This window comes from Cladophialophora immunda, assembly GCF_000835495.1.
Source record: "Cladophialophora immunda strain CBS 83496 unplaced genomic scaffold supercont1.2, whole genome shotgun sequence".
Lineage (NCBI taxonomy): Eukaryota > Fungi > Ascomycota > Eurotiomycetes > Chaetothyriales > Herpotrichiellaceae > Cladophialophora > Cladophialophora immunda.
This window is the reverse complement of record NW_015622542.1, coordinates 6,143,067-6,165,835: the sequence shown is the minus strand read 5'-3', so window position 1 is coordinate 6,165,835 and position 22,769 is coordinate 6,143,067. Positions and strand designations below refer to the sequence as shown.

The following is a 22,769-nucleotide window of genomic DNA, read 5'->3' as shown; positions in this document are numbered from 1 at the left end:
TTTTCAATGGGGCAGGTGCGCCGAAATCTGCGAAGACGCGCCACGTGGATCTCCAGAGCCTCGTGGGTGGACGGTGCGTAGTGTGGTAGGGTTCTCTCCAAGCAACAGTTCAACCGCTCAGGGGTACAAGGAGACTGGATACTAATGTCCTCATACAGATCTATCTAGTCATCTTCGATCAGGTAGTTGAGCCAAAACTTCAGGCCTTCCACCCCTTCGTCCCGACACAGGGCACCTCTCTCCTCTGCCATTTCAAGTTCTTCAGCGGCAACACCAAGGCTCCAGCCAAACTGCGCAGCTGCCTGCTGCGCTGTTACCCCAATACCATACACTGACCTGTCCCATGCCTCTGGCGACGTAGCAGCCGTCGAAAGCCGTAGTGAATCGAGCCATGCCTTGATCTGGCCGATCGTTTTCTCGTCACTTGCATTGCGCTGTTGCACTACCAAAAGGCCGCTCTTGAAACGCCGGAGTTTGATAGGCAGGCCCAGCTTTTCCCATGCTTCGGCCGCTTTGTGAAAATCAGATGGGCTGACTAGCTCCACGCCATTCTGACTCCTGTTGAATATTGCCCACAGGTCAACCAGACTCATTGTGCCACCTTGACGTCGTAATACTCCCTGTCGGTCGTCCGTAGCATATTCGGCTAGATTTCTTGCCAGTTCCGAAATGTAGAGTGCAGTGGAGTTGTCCCCGATCATATCTTTCGTTGCAACCATGCCAAGGGCTGCCGCCGACTGGGATAGAAGAGGGTCGGACGAGGTACTGGGAACACCAGTCTGTGATCCTGACTCTAGGGCAAATCGCTCTGCCAGAGCAACGACATCTTTGGCTGACGCCATCAAGGCCTCCAGATCTTCAAAAGCATTGCCCAGCACCGCTTCGTTGTTCTTGCGAGTTTGAAGTCCACGTTGCTCAAGCCCGGCAATACCAACGGCCACTGCTCGAGACTCAGATGGTGGCACAGGGCTTGTACTACCAAGTGGTGTTGGCGCACGCTCAGCGTCAGGGCGTGGTATGGGCGGCGCATTCTGCAACAACCACTTTCTCTGTATCATTGCATTTTTGAGTCGCTCGTAAAAAACTCGGTCACCGCCATTCCGAAAGGAAAACTTGACGCTTGGACTCTCATGCTCTTCCTCCAACGTAAGGCCGGAGATTTCAGGTCCTGGTGACTCAGACCGACCCAACGAGTCTTCAAGCGCCTTTCTAGGTATAGAGTCTGGCACCGGAAGTGGTGCAGAGCATAGCTCACAGATGCGCATCCAAGGATGATTGTGAAACGTACACCGGGGACAAGTGATGCTTTCCGATGAGACTTCATCTCCATAAGACTGGGTCTGTGAGTCGGCTGTGAGGTTGATTGACTCTGGTCTGGTTTCGGGGATCCGCTTCGCATTCGCAGCAATAGCTGCTTTGAGTACAAGTGAAAAGGGTGGCTTGATACCGCAAGCCAAACAAGGCGGTAGGGGAAAAGACTCGGTTGCGATTGTAGGATCAAAATTGGAGGGTACAGGATTAGAGAAAGAGCAGATGGGGCATACCCAAGTGCCTATAACCAGCGGTGTCGGAGTAGGGGAGATTGCTGATGAACGAAACGGACTGGAGGCGCGTGTTGACGGAGTTGAAGAAGATGCCACCCTCTGGAAGCTAGGGGACTGTGACGGCCCAGCTCTGCTTATCGAGCCAAACCTTCGTTTCGGTGGCTTGGGAAACAGGGTGACCTTCGGCGAGGATTTGAGGAACCCAGCCTTGAAACTAGTGGTCAGTACATCTTACGTTGGGGATGGCAAATCTTACTACCTGGAACTCGTGTTTCTCAACATCTTTAAGATCAACGGCCCATGAATTGGCCCGAGGATCTGCATCGTCGACATAACAAGCGCGATGGGAGGTCAAATAGGCATGTCCTTTCTGGCAAGAGTCGATCTTGTATTTTCTAAAATGCGGTAAGCCTCTGGGTTACGTGTTTACAAAAAGAAATACAATCTGACCCTTCATAGAGCCCAACCCCATCCTGTACGAATAGAAGGACCTCATCTGGAGACAAGGTCGGGCGCGAGCCAGCGGTCAAATCTGGCTTTTTGAGGAACATCCGGCTGTCTGTGCAGACTGGAGTTCATGTTTGGGAGTAAAGAGGGCCTCTGGGTGCGTGTCGCTATAAGTCTGGTGTTCGTGACATCTTTCCAATGGATAATGAAGAACTGATCGAGGATCAAGATAGACGCCGAAGACGACGCAGATGTCGCTAGCCCATATCAGGTTAGACCGCTTGCCAAGAGACCTTTCCTCCTGCGCTCAGTTTCGCGACAACTTCACTTCTCCCTCTCCTTCTCACCGTCTCCTGTTCCGTCCACCAAAGTCTACAGCATCAAAATAATTCTCCTGATTCTGTACAGCCACGGCTTTTGGAACACTTTCTGTACCTTTCCTGCCAAAATCCTTGCCTCGTATAGTCTTGTTCTGCCGGACCCGCTGTCATGTATTCATCTCCTGCTGGCCACCCTCCGTGGCAGTCTGCATACCCGTCGCTGAACCAACAGAATCATGCTTACATACCAGTTCCCGCCCGAAACGCTTTTGGTCCTCAACCGCATCTTCCTCCACCACCCACCTACACTCCAGCTCCGTTGCCCTCTCAGCAATATATGTCCTCACCTCCGACAAGCACTGCGGAGAACACTCCACCGCCCGAACCGCAACAGCCAGCCAGGCAAAAGATAGTCTGGTCTGCAGATGTCCGTGACTATGTCAACCGCTCATTCGCCAAAGCCGCAGAAATACGGGATGTCTCGAAGGAACAGATTGAAACAAAACTCAAAGAGGTCATCACTGATGCAACTCAGAGTGGCAAGTTGGATACCATCAATTGGAAGGAGCTGCCGCTACCGCAACAAATGATTCGGGATGAACGCAGTCGTGCTCTTCTTGCCCCTATAACCCCTCCATCCTATATTCCTCCTGTACCTGTTCAAGCCGCTTCCACCAGTTCTTACCACACTCAACCGGATGTCCCTCGTAAGCGCAAATCCACGGAGCTTTCAACTGATGGCGAGACCTCTGCGCCCCTACCACCTTGGAGAACGAATGGACGATCTTCCGGACTCCTGGCTGACCGTGTCTCTTTCAACCCGTCCGAAAAGCGGCCCAAACTCGACATGAATAAATCCGTAAGTAAAACCCACGCAAGCCTGGAGTCTCGCAGGCGGCGATTCGAAGAGACACGCGCGGGATCCGACTCTCCACGCACACAAGAGTCGTCTCGGGTAGCTTCACCAGAGCCAAGGGTGACTGGACCAATCGTCGGCCGCTCGCAAAAGCTCGAGAAGAACTACTTCAGATTAACATCAGCCCCCAACCCTGATGACGTACGGCCTCTGGATGTCCTCCGCAAAACACTGGAACTGCTTAAGAAGAAGTGGCGCACCGGGGGGAACTACGTTTACATTTGTGACCAGTTCAAGTCACTGCGGCAAGATTTGACCGTCCAACATATCAAGAACGAGTTCACCACCAGTGTGTACGAGTATCATGCTCGCATTGCTTTGGAGAAGGGTGACCTGGGTGAGTATAATCAGTGCCAAACACAGCTACGGGCGCTGTATAAACAAAACCTCGGTGGTCACCCTGTGGAGTTCAAGGCATACCGTATCCTTTATTTCATTCACACGTGCAACCAGACTGACATGAATGACGTACTCTCTGATCTAACACCAGCAGACAAGAAGGAACCTGCAATCAAGCATGCGCTGGAAGTGCGCTCTGCTCTCGCTCTTGGAAATTACCACAAATTCTTCAAATTGTATCTCGCCGTGCCCGATATGGGGGCCTATTTGATGGATATGTTCGTAGAACGTGAGAGACTAGCTGCATTGGCGTGCTTGTGCAAAGCGTAAGTTTCTCTTTCCAATCCCCAGCATGAATGCAGCCGCTAAATTGTGTCCAGGTACAAACCGGATGTGCGATTGCGCTTCGTCACCGAAGAACTTGGTTTTGAGTCAGACGAAGAAGCCTGCCAATTCATCCTCGACCATGCCCCGGAGGAATCGTCGAATCTGCTTGAAGAACGCGACGGTGATGTTCGCTTCTTAACCGGAAAGGCGGGGAACATCTTTCACATTGCGAAGACCCGAGCCTTTGGGCAAGTCGATATCAAGGGCCAAATATGAGATACCCAGTTTTGTTTTCAATACTGCCCACGATCGACAAAGCCTTTGAGGCGTTGACAAGTCTGGTTTCTCCCAGCCGTCGGTGATGCAACCATTGCCTTTGACATACGCATATTTCCAGTTCTTCGGATTCGATTGATTGATTGCGTTGGGCACGCTCGCATGCCGCCTCTGCAGCTATGAAGACTGCCCTCATATGTGGCGATTCAATCCCTTTAATCAAGGGATGCAACGACTTTAGCATTGCATTTTTCGGGCGTCGGGAAAAGACAAAAGAGGCTGAGATTGTGGCAACTATAATGATGCTTCCCGGTCATTGTTTCTTGTACCTGGCCTTACGTTTCATCTATGCACGTCTTAGGAGGAGATGCTTTGAGGCCAACAGTGCGCATGGAGAAGACCTGCGCAGAGGCTCATAAGGGACAACGAGCCATTTACGAGGGCTAGATATCTTGGGCTATCATCAAAAGATGAAACTCCTCTGATCATTCGACGCTGGCTGTCTTGGAGGATCTGCCATGCAGTCATTGTTGACCCTTTTGTTTCAAGACCTGCAGTCAGAAGAGTCCTAGGAATGCAGCTGAAAAGGGCATTTTCTCTTGAAGCGCTTGAAGTGTAGATAGGCCCGAGCGAGCTGAACACGGGAGGCTTGGGGGCCTGCGGTTCGCTAGGTACTGTGGGCATGAACCGCCCATTCACCGATCCACAGCAGGGCTCTGGGTTCTAGGATTGGTATGTAGTTATGTACGAGCAGCTGGGGAATCGAGTCTGGCGGCGCCTCCTGGATAGAGCTGTGGCTATGGACTTCAAGCAAGGGGATCCAGTGAATGTCCCATATGGCTCTCAACATACGAGTAACACCACTAGCCCTCGCTGCACAGCCGTCTAGCGAGACCCAGGCCCGTTGCCTTTGTCGAGGACGCCCGGTCCAACGGCACCTAAGCATTGGGCCTCCTTTGTTCTCGGATCTTTCAGAAGTTGTGGATGCTTTGGGAATGGCTGCCATGCGCAGCCCCATGTCCCACGTTGCGGCTGCAGCGAGCCCTTGGAACCCAGTTCTTTACGAGCAGTAGCGTATACCCAGGTACCTACCTAGGTACGTATGCCCTACACTTGGCTACCAGGTACTTGGGAGGTACGTGCTTCTTGACAACATTGCACACGTATTGTCCGGAGCCATCGACAACGTCCGCTGGCAGGAAAGGCCTGCAAAGTGAATCCTGCACATTTCACGTCATCGTCATCTCGACATTCCCAATCTCTGGGAATCCATTTCCGGCATCTGATGTGGAAAATTTGACTCCCTTTGCAATCTTGGGTCCGTGGGGGCCGCAGCGGACTTGAACCGGAGCACCAGGAGGTATCCCTGCCAGACACGCTAGAAGCACGCACCAGATCTTTCTCCCTTGCCTGAACCTCGTGAGCGCTGCGCCTGTCCGACATCAACGACCTTGTCATCCCAGCCTGTCAACTCCCCCAGTTGAAACACCTCCTGCCTCAGCTTCGCTCGGAACAGCCCAGCACCGTCCAAGCCAGCGCAAGCCATTGAAAGCCTCGTTCCACCCTGCGACTTCACATGCAGTCAATCTAGAACCGACAAAAGCCCGTTTTCGTAGGATTTTCTCTCCGGCCAAGGGCGACTGCGGGGCACACGTCAAATGCGACAATGAAGGTATGTCACCACCAGCTGCTCTTCTGCACCCCTCACATATCGCATCCGCTCATCCATCTTGCTCTTCTAGGCTATCCGCCGATCTCTCAAGAGTGACAAGGACGGGAGGCAGCCGCCACCAAGTCTGACCATTACCCCCAAGACGATCCAAGCCCTCCCCCCGAAGAAAGTTATAAAAGCCTTATACGACCACGAGCCCCAAAATGGCAATGCGCAAGAGTTGTCATTCCACAAGGGCGACTTCTTCCACGTCCTGAGTCGCGAAGACGACACAGAGTGGTACGAGGCCTGCAACCCGCTCATCCCATCCGCTAGGGGGCTGGTGCCCGTGGCTTTCTTTGAAGTGGTCGGTAAAAAACAGCGACAAAGTGAAAACTCTCTATCCTCCCCAGGGGAGAAGATGGATGGTCACGACTCGGGATTTTCAGAGAAAGGTTCGACCAACTCGGGCCACACCAGATCCGAATCGACGGCAACCACAAGACCCAGTGCAGGAACACACCAGAGAGGACCAAGCATGACCGGAAGAAACGCAGGCGCCATGGTGTATGGTGTAGTGCAGTACGATTTCCACGCTGAACGGGCAGATGAACTGGATGCCAAAGCCGGAGAGGCGATCATCGTCGTGGCGCAGTCCAATCCTGAATGGTTCGTTGCGAAGCCGATAGGACGGTTAGGAGGACCAGGATTGATTCCGGTTTCATTTGTCGATATTAAGGATACCGCGACTATGCAATCCGTGTCCGATCCCCTGGAAGCAGTCCGGAAAGCAGGCGTTCCTCGGGTTGAAGAGTGGAAAAAGTTTGCTGCAGAATACAAGAACAGCAGTATCAGCCTGGGCAAATTTGACAATCCCCAAGCTCAAATGTCAGCCGAGATGGCTCGAATGAGCCTTCAGAATGCGCCTTCGCAGCAATCGCTCCCCAATACGAACTATGTAAGTGGAAGGTATTCTTCGTCAGTCTGGGGAGGTGAAGTTGACCAAGTTTCAAATAGAATGGTGCGAGAATATCGCAGCAGTCGAATATCCCTCTTGCGCCCATGAGCGCTTCAGTACCCCGGTATTGTTTCGACAACGATATGTACTGGTATATTATCGAATGCCAAATGGAAGACGGCCGATGGTGGGAGCTGTCGCGGTACTACGCTGATTTCTACGACTTTCAGATCGCCTTACTGGAGATGTTTCCCGAAGAGGCCGGCAACAAGGGCAAGCCTCGTACTCTGCCATTTATGCCTGGGCCAGTGGCACACGTCACAGATGCAATCTCCAATGGTCGACGCCAGAACCTGGATGAGTATATCAAAAAGATCGTGGCAATGCCGCCTCACATCTCCAAAAGCATGCTTGTGAGGAATTTATTCAAGCCAAAACCGGGTCAAGATTTTGAAATTGACCCCAACGCGCTGGGAGAGGATTACCGACTATCCGCGGGATCACAGCAATCGATGCAACCTGTCTCTCGGACGTCCTCTAACCAGCAAGCGCCGGGAATGGCATACGGTGGTATGCCCCCTCCCAGCGCACGAATGTCCCAGCAACACCGGGGTCCCGTCCCCATGCCCGCCGGAACCAGTGTGGCCATGGGAGGGCCACCTTTCTTACACTCCCAGGCCAGCAATTTGACTCAAAATTCCAACTCTTCGAGCATGAAGACGAGCAATGCCGGCGCTGCTATGAAGGTGAAGGTATTTTTTCAGGACGATATTATTGTGCTCCGAGTACCCCAGGATATTATATTTGCAGCATTGAGAGAGAAGTTGATGGACCGGCTGAAGGTCAATGAGGACATTGTCATACAGTACAAGGACGAGCCGACGAACACCCTCATTGATCTCGAGAACGATGACAACCTCGATGTTGCGCTACAACGAAATCCAAAACTCACACTGTACGTCAATTATGCGACGGGTTAGAGGCAAGGGGTCGTTCTTCCGATGATACATTCTGAATATTGCCAGCGAGCAGCATCCCGAGTCTCAGCACTGTTTTGCAGTATTACCCCAGCCTTTTCTTATGCGCGGCTTACAGGGCGAGCGACAGGGCGACCTGATGAGACGAATGGTTAATGTGACGATGTTCGGCGCTTTTATAGGGCGTCCTAGGGTTGATCTTGAAGGGAGACTTTTCCAATTCTCGCAAAAAGTTTCGAAACTCTCGACCTTGACTTGCAAGGAGGAATATGAAGTGCTACGTGGAGTTGAAATCTCTCGAAGTCATGTTTGGACGGATCTTTCACAGGTACACGGCGCGATGAGACATGGATGATGGAAAGCCTTATGCACAGATTATATTCCCTTCGATCATGCGGGTATCCAGGCCATTTTCGGGTCAATTGCGATAGTCCTCAGAGGTCTATAGAACCTGCCCTTTATAATGAATTTGTGCCACAATCTCTACAACTGGGCTTAGTCGTCCAGACAATCCGCCGCTTCCCACCCGCATCCGCCCAAGGTCAGAGAAATGAAAGAAGTCGGCTGAAAGATTTGACACTGGTTGACGCCATGTTGATGGGCGGCAATTGTTTTCTGGCCGACGGTCGTCCGAGATAGCCGAGATCACAAAAATGCGGTGTTTATTCCGGAGGCGCTTGGAAGTAGTTGGCTCTGACGTTTCTGCTCTGCAGCCCATATCTTTTGTTATTATTATTGTTACTCCTCCCCGTCGCCATGACTCGGCTGGTGTCTTTGCGCCAAGTGAGGTCTGTCCAGTGATTCAGTCTCTTCTCCATTGGGCAAAATGAAGGCGCCTGTGCGGCTCTTTCGCACCACCTTTCAGACCTACGTAAGAGCTTTGCTCTCCGATACCGCAGCCCGGCCGCTGAGGCGGCGGTCGATCTGCACCGACTGTCTGAACACTCTGCGACAGCAAAGAAGAGCGTTGAGAACCTCGTCCCGCCAGATCCACGTCGCCAGCAATGCAAGAACTTCCAGGAGTCTTCGCGAGACCGTCCGAGCGGCGAGATCGGCCCAGCGGCAACAGAGGCGCGAGCTCGCCACCGTGGCCGACGTACCTGCTCGCGGGCCTTTGGAGGAGTACGATGAGAGAGTGCAAACGAGGCGGCTGAGGGAGGATGAACATCAGAGAAGTGCGCAGACGCGATTCTCTTTTTGGCACGGACGACAGGCTAACTGGCTACAGCCTTGGTGGAACACCTGCAAGATCTCCACGAGACTCTGAAAGAGTACAACCCTCCCAAGATCATCCACCCGGACGTCAATGATCTTCAGCCACCCAAGAAATCCCTGTTTGGCTCTTTGTTCGGCAGCGGGAACAAGAAGAAGGCCATTGGCGAAATACCCGAGAATCTGCCCAAAGGACTGTACATGTACGGCGACGTTGGCTCCGGGAAAACCATGCTGATGGACCTCTTCTTCGACACGCTACCTCCGAACATCACATCCAAGACTCGCATCCATTTCCACAACTTTATGCAAGACGTCCATAAGCGACTACACAAGGTCCGCATGCAATATGGCAACGATTTTGACGCCGTGCCTTTTATCGCCGCAGATATCGCCGAAACTGGCCAAGTCCTCTGCTTTGATGAGTTCCAGGTGGTTGACGTGGCCGATGCGATGATCCTCCGTCGTCTGATCGAGGCACTCATGTCGCATGGCGTCGTCCTGGTCACGACCTCGAATCGGCATCCCGACGATCTCTACAAGAACGGAATCCAGCGCCAGTCCTTCATCCCCTGCATAAATCTCCTGAAGAAACAACTCAAAGTCATCAATCTTGATTCACAGACCGACTATCGCAAGCTCCCACGGCCACCTTCAGGAGTATACCACCATCCGCTCGACCGAGCGGCCGTCTCTCACGCCAACAAATGGTTCCGGTTCCTGGGCGATCCAGAAAACGATCCGCCTCATCCCACGACCATCACCGTTTGGGGCCGCGAAGTACCAATCCCGCTCGCCTCGGGTCGTTGCGCCAAGTTCACTTTCCACGATCTGATCGGTCGCGCGACCGGTGCGGCGGACTACATTGAGATGATGCGTAGTTTTGATGCGTTCATCGTCACCGACGTGCCGGGAATGACCCATCGAGAACGCGACTGGGCCAGGCGGTTTATCACTTTCATCGACGCGGTGTACGAGTCGCACGCGAAGCTGGTCCTCACGACCGCGGTGCCCCTCTCTCAGCTTTTCGTGTCCAAGACCGAGCTCGACGAGTCGTTGAACAAAGTCGCGCACAAGGTCCAGACGGAAAAATCCGGCGCCTCCAAAGAAGAGCATGCGGTTGTGGAGGAAGTCAAAAAGGCCTCGGAGGGCCGAGGGGGACGCGAGGAGGAAGGCGCGGACGTCGACGACGTGATGCGCAACCTCATGGACGACCTGGGGATGAACATGAGCATGTTGAAGCAGAGCTCCCTCTTCAGCGGCGACGAAGAACGGTTCGCCTTTGCACGGGCGCTCAGTCGCTTGAGCGAAATGGGGAGTCAAGAGTGGGTGGAACGCGGGCTGGGTCTGGAGAAGAGGGGAGGTTTGGAGGAGAAGGAGGGATGGCAAAGAGTGCGAAGCAGATGGAGGGAGGACAGCCTCTGATTGTTTTCAAGCCAGGGCTATTCTTATATTATAGACAGCACGCGAGAGAAGCGATACGAGCTTGCAGGGCGCCTGGGTTGAAAGTGTTTGGTACATACACCACGGTACAGATTTGGTTGAAGACGAGTAAGTTCAAATCGATGACTTTTCCAAGACATCACGAATTAGGTAAGCCAGCCTAGATCCGGTATTATAGCAAGTCGAGTTGGGTATTGGGTGGAGACAAGTGTTGCTCACATAGGGAGTCTTTTCAGGCGTTTTCGTTGTGGTGGGCGTCACTACCTTTGGTTCGCCGGGGTGAAATGTGACAGCTCATTCACCTGCAGGAGGTTTGTTCGTCACGCATCGAACATTGCGCCTTGCTCTGCCGAATATTGGGCATCCCTTCTCAGACGTCCATGAAAACACCTTGGTGCACGGACGCCAATCATCCCATGGCCTTCGGGGGAATCTTCTAGGCCTTGCGATATAAAGTGCTCGTAACGGTCGTCATGCCATCTCCCACGACCAAGGCAGCTCGCGAATGGATTGTGATAGTGGTTGGGGCTGCCACTGGAGCGGCGTATTGACCTTTCCTTCTCAGGCGTTCCTCCTCCCACGTCAACTTGCGGGATGTCGAGACAACTAGGGGATGCCGTTGACATTTATGCTTGAACCCCCGTACATCCTTTTGGTGTAGTTGAATTTGAAGAAGGAATAGACTGGAGGTGCCCCAGCTGTCAAGGCTGAGCATCTGGAGTTGTTAGCAAGTGCTCCGCCTCTGTATTAGGCTTGGCGTGGGTGTCCGCTCAGCCTGATGCATATTGGTCACGGGGGAGTTGTTTTGGTAGGGCGAGGCTTGAATGTTAGATTGTGACAATGTCCAGCACCTGGTCTGTTCTCGGGTTCTGGAATCGGGTTCTCGGCTTCAACGATTGCTGCGACGATCAAGAAGCTGCTTCTTATCCCCACAAATGGCCTCTTGCACCCTGCATACATTGCTAGACTCTCAACGTGAATCAATTCAGGCTTCGCTTCGGACCTGGCAATTGCTCTGCCGTTGCTCCTTACGGCCAAGATCGATACGGCAAAGGGGACAGGTGCTGCTCAAGTTGAGCAGCCAGGGATCGACGCATCCAGGATGGTATTGGTGAAGACATGGCAACACTCGGACCTGCTCTCCGATGCTGAAATCCTCTGTGCATATCGAACACTTGAGGTGTCGCTCTCCACCCAGGGCGCCAGCAACATCCATTTCTGTCACGGCAGCACTGCTCGGGTCGCCGCCGCCACGTTTTGTCATCCGGCCCGCAGCATCCTCTTGGTTTTTCTTATCGATGTTCGAATTCCCCTGCTCGACTGAGTCAAGTTCAACCTCCGTCTTTTCGGCAAATCGAATGATAGGGATCGTGCCCAGGATGGCGTGGGTGATTCCTTTCGCTCGATTTCGCATTGACTGGTCGGCTGTATTTTGTGGCATGTATCGTTCTGGGTGACGATATACTTGAATTCCCCTGATGAGAGCGATGGTTCCAAAGAAGGCAACGATGGCGCCCGTTATGGTGAAGAGGACGATCTTCACCACATTGGCGCCCCGGTTGTGATCATCCTCATTGCTTCGACCACTCAGCAAAGCCATTGTCTTTTCTAGCATGACCAGATCCGACCGAGACTAATCATTGTGGGTGCAGATCTGCGAGGTGTGCCCTTCTGAAAAGGATCAAATATATATGGTCAACTAACAAAGGCTAGGAAATCGAACAAAAGGCTCCAACACAGTGCTGGCTCTCTAGATATACTACATTGGCCGTAGTCGGCCACGGCAATATCTCAAAGTGATGGTGTCCTTACTAAACATGAACATCGCACATTCCATCAGGAGATATTCTGCATCAGTGGCAGCCGTCAATTTCCAAGCTCTCACGCCAAGTACGGCAGTGGCCTTGGTTGTCTTCCCATTCCTTGGAGCCTTTCTTGTGGTCGGCTCTGAGGCATTCTAATGCTTGGGGATCAAGATGCTATCGCTCGTCGTCGTCGCCAAGTTCTCTGGCCGCAGCTGTCTCTTCACTATCACAACCTCGACTCGGCAAGGTGGATGGAGCGGAGAGCAAGCTCTCAGCAGGGTTCCCGATACCATGAACACTATGCCAATGGAAATTGGAGTGGAAATTCAACAGGCATTGGTCTAACGTCGAGAGGAGGCCAAATTGCGCTATCAGGCTCAAGGATGTCGCCATACTGACAAGGCTTGCCAAGCTATCTCGACCATTCCCAGAGCTCTGTATTTAATGTCTACATGCCACATGTACCACCATGTTCAGCCCGCGTACTCGGCGCCGCGAGAAATCTTGACGCGAACATCCTTGGGTGGGCGTCACTTGGACACTGGCGACGCAGTCGCTCTCTTGGCTTGACAACTCTTGCTGGAGAAACGGAGAAATGTTTGGAAATCTGCCCTGCACATCCATGGCCACGATGCATTTACGTGCTTGGCTTCCTGTCTATGATGGAGAAGCATCTAAAGATTCTGATGACCAAGACGTGGCCCGAAATGGCGTGATGGGGATCCGTTAGTGGTTGAATTGCTACAAGAATGTTGGACTGTTCCTTTTCGAAGTCTGTGGCAGGGACAAAGACCATTTTGGATCATTGTTCAGTCTTACCTTTGCAAAGATGTCGGATTTTGATCCCAAGTCAGCGAAAGTTGTCAGTGAAATTCCTCAGATCGGCGAAAATGGCGAAGCTCTTCTCCTGGAGCGCGACTGGACAATAGAAGAAGAAGTCAAAGCGAAAAGGAAGTCGGTGTTTTCATCGCCAGCTTATGTACAATGAGAACGCTACTGACAGAAACCACCTTTGCAGGATGGACTTCATTATCATGCCACTCCTCACCCTGGGCTTCTTTTGCCTTCGTACGTCTGAATCCTGACCATGCGCCCAATCTCCCCTCTGATCCAACCCTTCACAGAACTGGACCGCGGGAACATGGCCAATGCCATCACGGACGATTTCATGGAGGACGTGGGCATCACGCAAAACCAATTCAACGTGGGTCAACAGATGCTATCCTTGGGCATCGTGCTCTTCGAGATCCCCTCCAACATGATTTTGTATCGGGTTGGTCCTGGCAAATGGTTAACACTTCAATTATTCCTTTTCGGCACCGTGAGCACCTTCCAGGCCTTCCAAAGAAGCTACGGCTCGTTTATCGCTACCCGTTTTCTCCTTGGAATGACAGAGTCTGGCTTCATCCCTGGTGGTCTGTGGACTCTCTCAACCTGGTACACCCGAAGGGAGACTGCGAAGCGTGTTATGATCTTCTACTTTGGGAACCAGTTCGGTCAAGCATCTGCAAAGCTACTGGCATATGGTATTCTCCACATGCGCGGCGTTGCGGGTAAAGCAGGCTGGTTCTGGTTGTTCACCATCATGGGAAGCTTTACAGTTCTCTGCGGCCTCGTTCTAGGATTGTTCCTCCCCGACTCTTTCAAGCGACCTCGTAGCACTTTCCTCCCCAATGTCAAGATCTTCACAGACAGAGAGATCCATATTCTTAACACTCGAGTCATGCTGGACGACCCGATGAAGGGCAAGAAGAAGAAACGCATCGGCCGAATCGCCTTCAAAAAAGCTGTACGTCGACCCATGATCATCCCCCATTTGACTCGATCTGATGCGGTGTGCAGTTCTCTGCTTGGAGATTGTGGGTGCACGTTCTCATCACCCTGGCAAACAATGGACCACAACGTGCCTTTGACACCTACGCTCCGACCATTGTCAGCAGCTTCGGCTTTGCTGCGCTGTCGGCCAATGCCCTTGCCTCAGTTGGTCTGTTTTTGCAGATCCCGGTGTCATTCGCATTCAGCTATGTGTCGGATCATTTGTAAGCCGTCCGGACTCGCTTTGGTTCTTGGTGTGCTGACCTGGAGCAGCTCGAGGCGCGGAGAAACAGTCATTGTTGGACTCAGCATGCATCTCCTTGGGTACATCTTCAATCGCATCTTTACCGAAATCAACAATCGAGGATTGAGATACTTCGGTGTCGTCTGGACGCAAACTTTTGGCACTTTCTCGCACCCCCTGAACATCACCTGGATGTCGCTTACTTGCGACGACTCGGAAGAAAGAGCTCTTGCGATGGCCATGTAGTTCTCTCCCTAGGTGTGAATGAAGAAAGTTGTCTGACCTTGTTGCAGGGTTATCATGGGCGCGAACATTGCTGGGATCTACGGCGCTCAAATTTTCCGGCAAGACGACCGCCCGCGATACCGCCGCGCATTCAGTGTCAACTGCGCTGTGCTGGCGTTTGGTCTGATCCTAGCAATTGGAAGACACATTGACGATGTCATCCGCCGCCGTCGCACACGCCGAAGATTCTCTGCACGGCGCGATAGCATCAGACATCACTCGCTAGAGATCCACGAGAGTGAGAAGAATGATGTTACGTCTCCATCCAGTGATGACCAACCTGCACCGGTCCTCCTCGAGGGAAGTCAGAAGCCAGTCATCTCTCACGGCCTGCGAGGTACAACTTAAGGCGCCGGGTCGGGGTCGAGCCAATTGTGCCCACCTCGTTGAAGATTGAAGATATGTGTGAAAACCGGATTTGACATGCGTCTAGAGGATATCTTGTGGAAACACTTGATGGAATTGACGTTCGAGGGAATCGTGGACATGAGAGAGGGTTTCGAGATCCGGAATAGGTATTCAGGACTCCAATGTTAGACTCAAATGAGGCGTGCTGAAGAGATACTGCTACAGCCTAAATCATATAAGGGCCGAAGAAGGAAATCTAGCATACGTAGAAAATCAGAGTGGTTTCTAAGACCTCGGGTATCAAAAGGTGTCAGATACAACAGCAGTACCACCTAGTATCGTATATCTCATTAGTATTTACTATTGTGAAACTTCTTAGCATTTCTAACCTACTATACACATCGCCTGAAAATATCTCTACCTTTTCGTACATGCTTATTCTTTCAAGAGGAACAATAGCGACTGCAGGAGAAAGCTCTAGTGTTGCGGACTACATAATATATTATTACTCGGTATACTCCTTAGATAGGAAGGGCGCGAGGCTAGCCTGTGTGCCTGTTCACGTGAGACGAGGATCGACGTAGGCGGCTGCAGCCGCCCATGGCCATTGCACCCATTGATATCGCATCATCTGCTGCTGGACTCCAAGGACTCCGAAGTCAAACTGGCATCTCCAGTCCGCCCCTGTGCACACTTCCACCTCCCCTGCTCCAGCCCCCGATTTGGTTCTATTACTCCTCCTCGTCCACCCGGTCCGTCTTCTGTGCAAGAAACAAACAGCCAGGGGAATCCAGTCACCCCTTGGATCCGTCTCCCTGGGGCCGTCGGAGCCTCCATGTCGCCAGTCTCCGATGCCTCGCGTTGGCAGCCAGGCCAGCCATGAGCAACAGTTCCCTTACCGGCCTCTACCAGTCTGCAAATAGTAGCACCTCTACCCTCCGCCCTCGGACCGGCCGCCTCATCTCCTACCTTGACGATGAGGGCACCGAGTCCACTGCCATCTCTACATCCACATCTTCTACCCCGCCACTATTCCCCAGCAGAGGCGTCTCCCCCAACGACGCCGCGGTATCGAGATCCAAGTCGACGGACAGACCCCGAAATGGTCGGGGGAGTAAAACGCGTGCAAGGTCATCCTCGGGCAACTCAACCCCGACCGCAGGAAACCAGGGGTTGTGGGAACCATGGACCTCGCTCCAGGGCTTCGCGTCCACGTTGCTAGGGAGCGAGGTGCCGGGTCCCTCGAAGGATAAGGCTGCAGGCTCGTTCAAGAAGCCTCTCTGGATGAAACAAGACAACCACTATGGCTCGAAGAGCGCCGCGCCGCAATGGGGTCCCTCGATCCAATCCACCACAACTCTCCTCCAGGGCAGTGTCGAAGAACGACAGGCAATGGTCCAGGCCAAGAAGAGGGAAGCACTGCTCCTTGCAAGCGTATCAGAGAACCGCGATCGTCTGGGCAAGTTTAAGAGGCGGGACTCGGACGCGGACGCTGCCACGGCGGCTCCCTCAGACCAGAGTGAAGACGCCCTTGTTTACATGCACAAAGTCGAGAAAGGGGACACGCTGGCCGGAGTCATCATCAAGTACAACTGCCAGCCTGAGCTCTTCCGAAAGGTAAACCGATTCTGGCCGAATGACAACATTCAGACCCGAACTCATGTCTTGATACCCCTGGAGGGCTCCACTGTTAAGGGTAGGAAAGTCGACAGTCCATATCTCTCCAGAGATCTCTTCGATCCAGAATCCGACCGCTTCCCTACCCAAGAGCTCTCGAACGCAAGATCGAAAGACATCAACATCTCCTCATTCAATGGTGTTCACGACCCTAGGACAAATCCGACCATCTCATCTTCTGCTCTAACCTCGGAACCCCTGTCGCTCATCACCTCTCTCTCCGAAGAAATCGAGTTCAAACATGACTGCTGGGTCATGCTGCCCAACTTCAAAGAAGCGACCGAAGTCCTACGCGTCCCTCGTCGTGCGCTAGGCTATTTCCCCCGTGCCCGTCGGAAATCAAACGCCACCATCACCACCTCACCTTCCTCTACACCCAAAACCTCCTTCGACCTGCTCCGCCATCCGCCCACTCATGCCGCGCAGCTTTCGGCTTCGTTGAATGCCTCCCCCGTCCGCCGGCCCAATTTCCCCTCGTCCCGGCTCAGCTCGTCCGGCCGCCAACGATCTTCCAGCGCCACAGGAGGCAACCCCTTCGCCGATGCCCTCCGCGGGCCCGGTGGTGTCGGCACGCTTCGCGGCCTGCGCACAGAAACCTCGCGTCCAGGCCCGGCCGACGACCCGCTGAATCGCAAATTCAACCAATACTTCCCAGACTTCCTACCACCGCCCGGAGAGACGCCCCGAACGGGGTTCAGCGCGAGAACACCCACATCGCGATCGACGCCACGCGCGAGCTCCGAGTCGGTAAGGAGCCTACGCTCCAACTCGAATAGTTCAGGTTTGACAGGGGACGTGGGCGGCACGATCGAAGGGTGGATGCGGAAAATGGCGGGCGCCGCGGGGAAAAGGGACCGGAATGCCGCCGTGGACCGAATGGGCGATCTGATCGAGTTGGAGACGAACTCGGAAGTCCACGAGGACAGGCACGTTCAGAGGGAGGAAGTAGAGGGCGAAGACGGCGAGGACATCACCACGCCGAGAGCCAGCACGACCGAGTCTGCAACGGACGAGGCGCTTCTGAACGAGAGGTTTCCCATGCGGGGCCGGGTGAGGAACGCATACGTCTCTCAGAGCTCGTCGGGGAAAGATAAGGACGATTGATGGACGCACTTGTCAAGGGCACACGCACAACACGGATATGGTTTTTCTTTTGGCTATCTTTGGACGGGTCTCGCAACAAATCGCTATGGATGTGGATATGGATATGGATATGGGGACATACACGTACGGGTGCGTGCCGATGCTATTAGGCATATACCTAGGTACCTGCCAATAACATGCATGCATGCATATCCAGCCCCGTGTAACTCGTCAAGACTAACCGTCCGTCCAAATGACCGTCCGTTTGTGCGTCGACGGGATGGTACCCAGGTATGTAATCACCCACGCACCGAGCACAGCACCTCGTACTCGAGACCTCGGACCTCGTGCCTTGTCGTTGGCGTGTGAGCTGTCGTGAACTATTGGGCGATCAAGACCATCCGGCGCTTCTGGCCCTGCGTCGTAAGGGGCCATACTGGATACGGAGGACACGGCACAGAGCAGTCCACACCTAGGTACCAAGTAGTTATAATAAAATAGATTGCCATTGTCTCTCTCCTATATTTCCCATCTCACTCTCCCCAATCAGGCCTGGATTGTCAGACTCGACTGCTACGTCCTCAGCGTCGATTCTCGGCACTCTCAAATGACGGCCTGGCAGCATGACAGGTTCACTTCTCTATATTCACAAGATCTTTGCTGCTCCCACCTTCTCCCTCTCCCTTGGGTCTTCATGTTCTTTGACATCATGGGGCACCTTCAATCAAAATGGCATTTCTCCAATCCACCTTTTTCCTCTCCACGTCTTTGCAAGGTATCCAAAAAAAGCCAAACCGGCAATAAATAAAGGAGAATGACTATGTAGAAAATCAGAGTGTGGTGTGTCTTTCGTGAGCGGGCATTGAGTTCCAATCAGTTGGTCGCACATCTCCAGCTGTACAAGGTAGATCTTGTCAATTAGTTCCATCCCAAACTATTCTCAGCCATCACAGGTGGACTAATATACGTCCGCCCGCTGCGCTGAGAATTGCTGCGGTCACTTGTTCGGGAATTCCTCCCACCGAATCGAGTACCATAACTACCTCGTGCGCCGACCATGAGGTTCGATTGTTCACCGGGACGGTTGCCACGATTGCCTGATTGCATGCTGCTTGACCGTTGGTGGCCAGCCTTTCTTCTCTTGTACCTTCGTGCAACAAGGAACATGGCAGCTCCATAGACTGCGGCACCAGCCACGGCCCCAACTGCGATACCCACTGAAGATGGCCGGACGGGAGAGCTTCCAGAATCGGAGCCACCTGGTGTACCATCATCGGGAGTTCCGCTTTGGTCGGAAGTCGTGGCGGCAGAATTTGCCGAGTTAATGGGCGTACCTCCACCGGCAATTTGAGACCCGGGTATAACAGGAATCGAGGGGTCAATCATGCCCATCAGAGTCACCACAGACGGGTTTGGATTGTTGTAGAGATCGGAGTTAGGGTTCAGGAGTTGCAAGGAGAGGGTGTCGACTTTGTCTGCGGGAATGTACGCCATGGCCAAAGTGGTAATGTAGTTCAAGGTATTCAAAGTGTTGTAAGGCTGGAGATACTGCATTACCACTTGATCAAGGTCAATGCCCAATCCATGGGAAACACCAACGGGCAGATAAGAGAATATCTGAGACACAGCCGTGGGAGACGATACCACAAAGGCATAGTTGAGGCCGTAATCAAACCCGAGCTGGATCAAAGTAGAGTTTTCTGGCGCGTCGGGCACACCACCTTGTGGTTGAATCACTCGAGGGAGTGTTGTGGGGATGACCGCAGCGCTCGTTGAAGCTGACTTGGACGTTTCGGTGGGGGCAGTGGTCGTGGCAGAGATAATGCTCGAATCTGGAACAAGGGCTGTCGCCGAGTCCGTACCAGTTGGCTTGACGGTGTTCACAGGAGGCCCTGAGGTCGTGGACTTGTCAGTCGTAGGAGTTATAACTGGGGTCGTCAGATTCGCAACGAACGGTGTCACGGTCGGAGTCACTGTAGGGAATGTTGTCGGAGGTTCGGTGGCCGTCTCAGTAGGCGTCGTCCTCGTGTCGCTGGTTGTATCGGTTGGTGTAGTGGTTGGAGTAGTGATCACGGTATTGTTGCCGTTGCCTCCAGTAATCGTGGGACCCGTCGGCGTATCTGTTGGGCTGGTAGGAGGAGTGGTTGTCGGAGGAAGATCAGTTGGAGTAGTAGTCGGTGTCGTAGTCGGTGTTGTTGTAGGGGGGTCGGTTGGTCCAGTGGGAGGAGTGGTCGTAGGGCTGCCAGTGGGACCGTCCGTTGGCGGATCCGTAGGCGTCGTCGTCGGGCTGGTAGGCGGTGGCGTCACCGTATCTGTATTGCTCTCGGTGGTGGTTGGCGAGGTGATTGGGGGCGTCGACGTCACATCAGAGATAAAAGAGCTGAGATCCGAAGTCACATCAGCTGGACTCGAACTTGTAGTGCCAGCCGCGGAAGTGATAACGGAATTTGCAGAGCTCACATCCGATGCAATTGAGGATGCAGCGGAGGCAGCTGAGGACAAGGCTGAGGAAATCGAGGCGATGTCTGTACCCGAAGCTGTGGCCGCAACCGACTGCAGCGAGCTCGCGACGGACAAGATCGAAGTTGCAGCATCGCTCGCCGACGAGAGAACAGACTCGGCTGCAGCAGTGCTTGATGCTAGAGCTGCCGTATCGGTTGTGCTAGTAATGGTGGCAGTGTCTGTGGATGAATCGCTCGTAAAGATGGACCCAAGGCCGAGAGTAATTCCACTCTCGTCGGACGTTGAGCTTGTAGTGGCAGTATCTGTGATGCTGGCCGTGTCTGTCCCAGTAGAAGTAGTATCCGTGTTGATACTGGTCGGGACATCGGTCGCAGATGGACTACTGAAGGGGTCCGTAATCGTGGCAGCGCTTGTATCTGTAGCTGAGGCCGTAGCGGTGTCTGTAGAAGTGGTTGCAGAATCTGTCGCGGTATCGGTTGAGGTATCAGTTGAGGCGGTGTCAGTCGTCTGTGCGTCGGTGCTCGCTGGTGTTGACGTCGGCGAATCGTCCGAGATTTGTGATGCGACTCCGGACAACGCATCAGATACCGACGATATCAAGCTACCCAATCCCGAGTCCGTAGAGCTAGACGTGGTCGAGTTGTCGAATGTGACCTGCCTCTTCACGACCCTCGGAAAATAGTACCTGGGCTTCAGATCCGCTCCACGGCGATGGGCAGGGACGGCTTCGGCAAAGGATCCTGCCACTACCGCAGCAAACAAAGTAATTGATGAGATCTTCATGTCGTGGGAGGTTCTCGTCTGGAAAGTTCCTGGAGGGCCGGTTAGCAAAACCCCTTGCCAGTTACGTCCCGCCTTCCTTACTTCAGATCTTATGAAACGAGTGTATATGGTGGGAGAGTTGTTGAAAAAGAGCGGCTAGGATCAAATGATCCTGATCTGTAACTCGAAAGAACCGTCCCAGACGATTTCCTCGGCTTCCGTCGTCTTCGAAGGGTCGGTCAAGCCAGTTTGGTTTGATGGAGTTATAATCCCAAGAGCAGGTTCAGCGGTTGTCGAAACCTGTGATCGAGGGGGATTCCTTTGTCCCGTGGGTATGCAAATTGACAACGTCGAATGGTCAAAGGCTTTGAATCATATATTTTTGGCGATTTCTTTGACCCTTGGATTACCCGTGTCTCTCCAACAAAGGACCGCTGCAGACTATCCTCTTCCTCGAATTGTTGGGCCAGCCAATTGCTCGCGAAGACAAAGACAGTATCCAAAGAGCTGCTCTTGGCGACTTGAAGACTCGTTCCTTGAAATGAGGCGGCGACGAGGAGATATCCTGCAAAGGCTTGCGCGGCGAATTGTAGAAATGCGTGCACGAAGGTACAAGAACTAAGGAGCGTGATCGATCGTGTCAAATAGGCTGGACGTCGACGGTCTAAAGGAATGAACGCGAGCACGTCGGGGTCGGTGCTGGCAAAATTGCTTAGACACGAAAGGGATGAAGAACCGCAGCCGTCGAGGCGGAATTGACAAGTCGAAAGGGAAGGTTATCGGTCGCAGAACGAGAGACGGCGACCACGGCGACGTTGACGGATCATCGAGGCTCGATGGTGAGGGCGTGCAGGCGTGGACGGTGAGTGCAAAGGACAATTGGAAGGGAAGGCATTGTCGAAGACGTGTCGAAAGGGAGAGGCTGAATGGAGGCCGAGTACGTGATGGGAAAGGAGTGACGAGGCAAGCCCTACAAGCGCAGCTGCTAGGCCCGAGCGGTGGCTGTTGGTCGAGACAAGGCACCCAAGCGGCTCCCGGGGGGGCAAACTCAAACAGACAGATCTTGGGGGTTTTGTGGACTCGGGCCCAGCGAGAGGTGGTCCCGGCGGAGATATCTCTCAGGCACATTTACGCCCTCTGGTTAGGTGGTTATTTTCCGAGTACGAGTCCCTGTAACTTACAGCCACCGTCCCACTCCAGCGGGCCTCGTGGCGCCCACAGGCACTCCTTGTTGGGCCACTACAGTTAAAAGGATGGTGGCGCTAACCCGGTACCTGCAGGGCTCAATACCACTGAGACTCGTACTTGACGGTGCTTCACGCCGGGGCTGGCTCAGCCTCCTCCTCCCCTTGGGCCATTATTGATCACCTTAGCCGTTGCTGGGCCTGGGCTTCTCTCGCTTCTGCTGCAGCCAATTTCGCACCTCAATCTCGTTCCCGCGCCGTGGCTCGTCTTTGGCTTCAGCGTGGCTTGTCATAACCTGATCCTCTTCTGTGGTAGGATCTGCAGTCTTCACGCACGAGCACTGAGTACGAACACTCGTAAGTCCATCGAGTGTATCGAGGGAGAGTCTGGCATTTTGACCGCCCTATCTGTGGACGAAACACTCCTCGAAACAGTCTGTGCTTCCGGCATCCTCGCCGCGCTGAGACTCTCGGCGTAAAAAATTCTGACCAGAACCACAGGGACGAGGATGCTTCAAGGTGAGTCCTTGTCGAGCTGCGTGGCTCCGTGACACTCGGCTGCCAGTGAGAGACCAAGCATGCAACATTGCACGCAAGCAAGCAATTTTAGCATCAGGAACCAGGAGCTGGCTGGAGCCCAATCGCGTGTCAGCCAGACGCCGGTCGCAAGCCCTTGGCTCCAGCGGACCGGAG

At 53.5% G+C, this 22,769-nt stretch overlaps 6 protein-coding genes across 7 annotated transcripts; 4 read left to right on the top strand and 2 right to left on the bottom strand.

Moving 5' to 3' along the window:
* Positions 1-124: 124 nt before the first annotated feature.
* On the bottom strand, positions 125-2,186 carry PV07_04320 (uncharacterized protein). The gene is made up of 3 exons (XM_016391113.1): positions 1,995-2,186; positions 1,804-1,939; positions 125-1,751 (listed from the first exon to the last, which is right to left on the bottom strand). Exons 1-3 carry the CDS (start codon positions 2,093-2,095, stop codon positions 165-167), a joined length of 1,824 nt encoding a protein of 607 aa, XP_016253015.1. The 5' UTR covers positions 2,096-2,186; the 3' UTR covers positions 125-164.
* A 165-nt stretch (positions 2,187-2,351) lies between these two features.
* Positions 2,352-5,010, top strand: PV07_04319 (uncharacterized protein). The gene is made up of 2 exons (XM_016391112.1): positions 2,352-3,892; positions 3,947-5,010. Exons 1-2 carry the CDS (start codon positions 2,481-2,483, stop codon positions 4,167-4,169), a joined length of 1,635 nt encoding a protein of 544 aa, XP_016253014.1. The 5' UTR covers positions 2,352-2,480; the 3' UTR covers positions 4,170-5,010.
* Positions 5,011-5,242: 232 nt separating this feature from the next.
* On the top strand, positions 5,243-8,235 carry PV07_04318. 2 transcript variants are annotated; one of them, XM_016391110.1, is made up of 3 exons: positions 5,243-5,841; positions 5,912-6,778; positions 6,838-8,235. In XM_016391110.1, exons 1-3 carry the CDS (start codon positions 5,836-5,838, stop codon positions 7,756-7,758), a joined length of 1,794 nt encoding a protein of 597 aa, XP_016253012.1. In that variant the 5' UTR covers positions 5,243-5,835; the 3' UTR covers positions 7,759-8,235. The 2 variants fall into 2 exon arrangements, with proteins under 2 accessions (XP_016253012.1, XP_016253013.1); XM_016391111.1 differs by lacking the exon at positions 5,243-5,841 and having other exon boundaries at positions 5,879-6,778.
* Positions 8,236-8,473: 238 nt separating this feature from the next.
* PV07_04317 (uncharacterized protein) lies at positions 8,474-10,955 on the top strand. Its single transcript, XM_016391109.1, has 2 exons — positions 8,474-8,930; positions 8,984-10,955. Exons 1-2 carry the CDS (start codon positions 8,582-8,584, stop codon positions 10,390-10,392), a joined length of 1,758 nt encoding a protein of 585 aa, XP_016253011.1. The 5' UTR covers positions 8,474-8,581; the 3' UTR covers positions 10,393-10,955.
* A 4,597-nt stretch (positions 10,956-15,552) lies between these two features.
* Positions 15,553-18,176, top strand: PV07_04316 (uncharacterized protein). The gene has a single exon (XM_016391108.1). The coding sequence runs from the start codon at positions 15,787-15,789 to the stop codon at positions 17,686-17,688; it is 1,902 nt and encodes a 633-aa protein (XP_016253010.1). The 5' UTR covers positions 15,553-15,786; the 3' UTR covers positions 17,689-18,176.
* PV07_04315 (uncharacterized protein) lies at positions 18,155-21,819 on the bottom strand. The gene is made up of 2 exons (XM_016391107.1): positions 20,995-21,819; positions 18,155-20,942 (listed from the first exon to the last, which is right to left on the bottom strand). The coding sequence occupies exon 2, from the start codon at positions 20,911-20,913 to the stop codon at positions 18,586-18,588; it is 2,328 nt and encodes a 775-aa protein (XP_016253009.1). The 5' UTR covers positions 20,914-20,942; positions 20,995-21,819; the 3' UTR covers positions 18,155-18,585.
* Between the last annotated feature and the right edge of the window lie 950 nt (positions 21,820-22,769).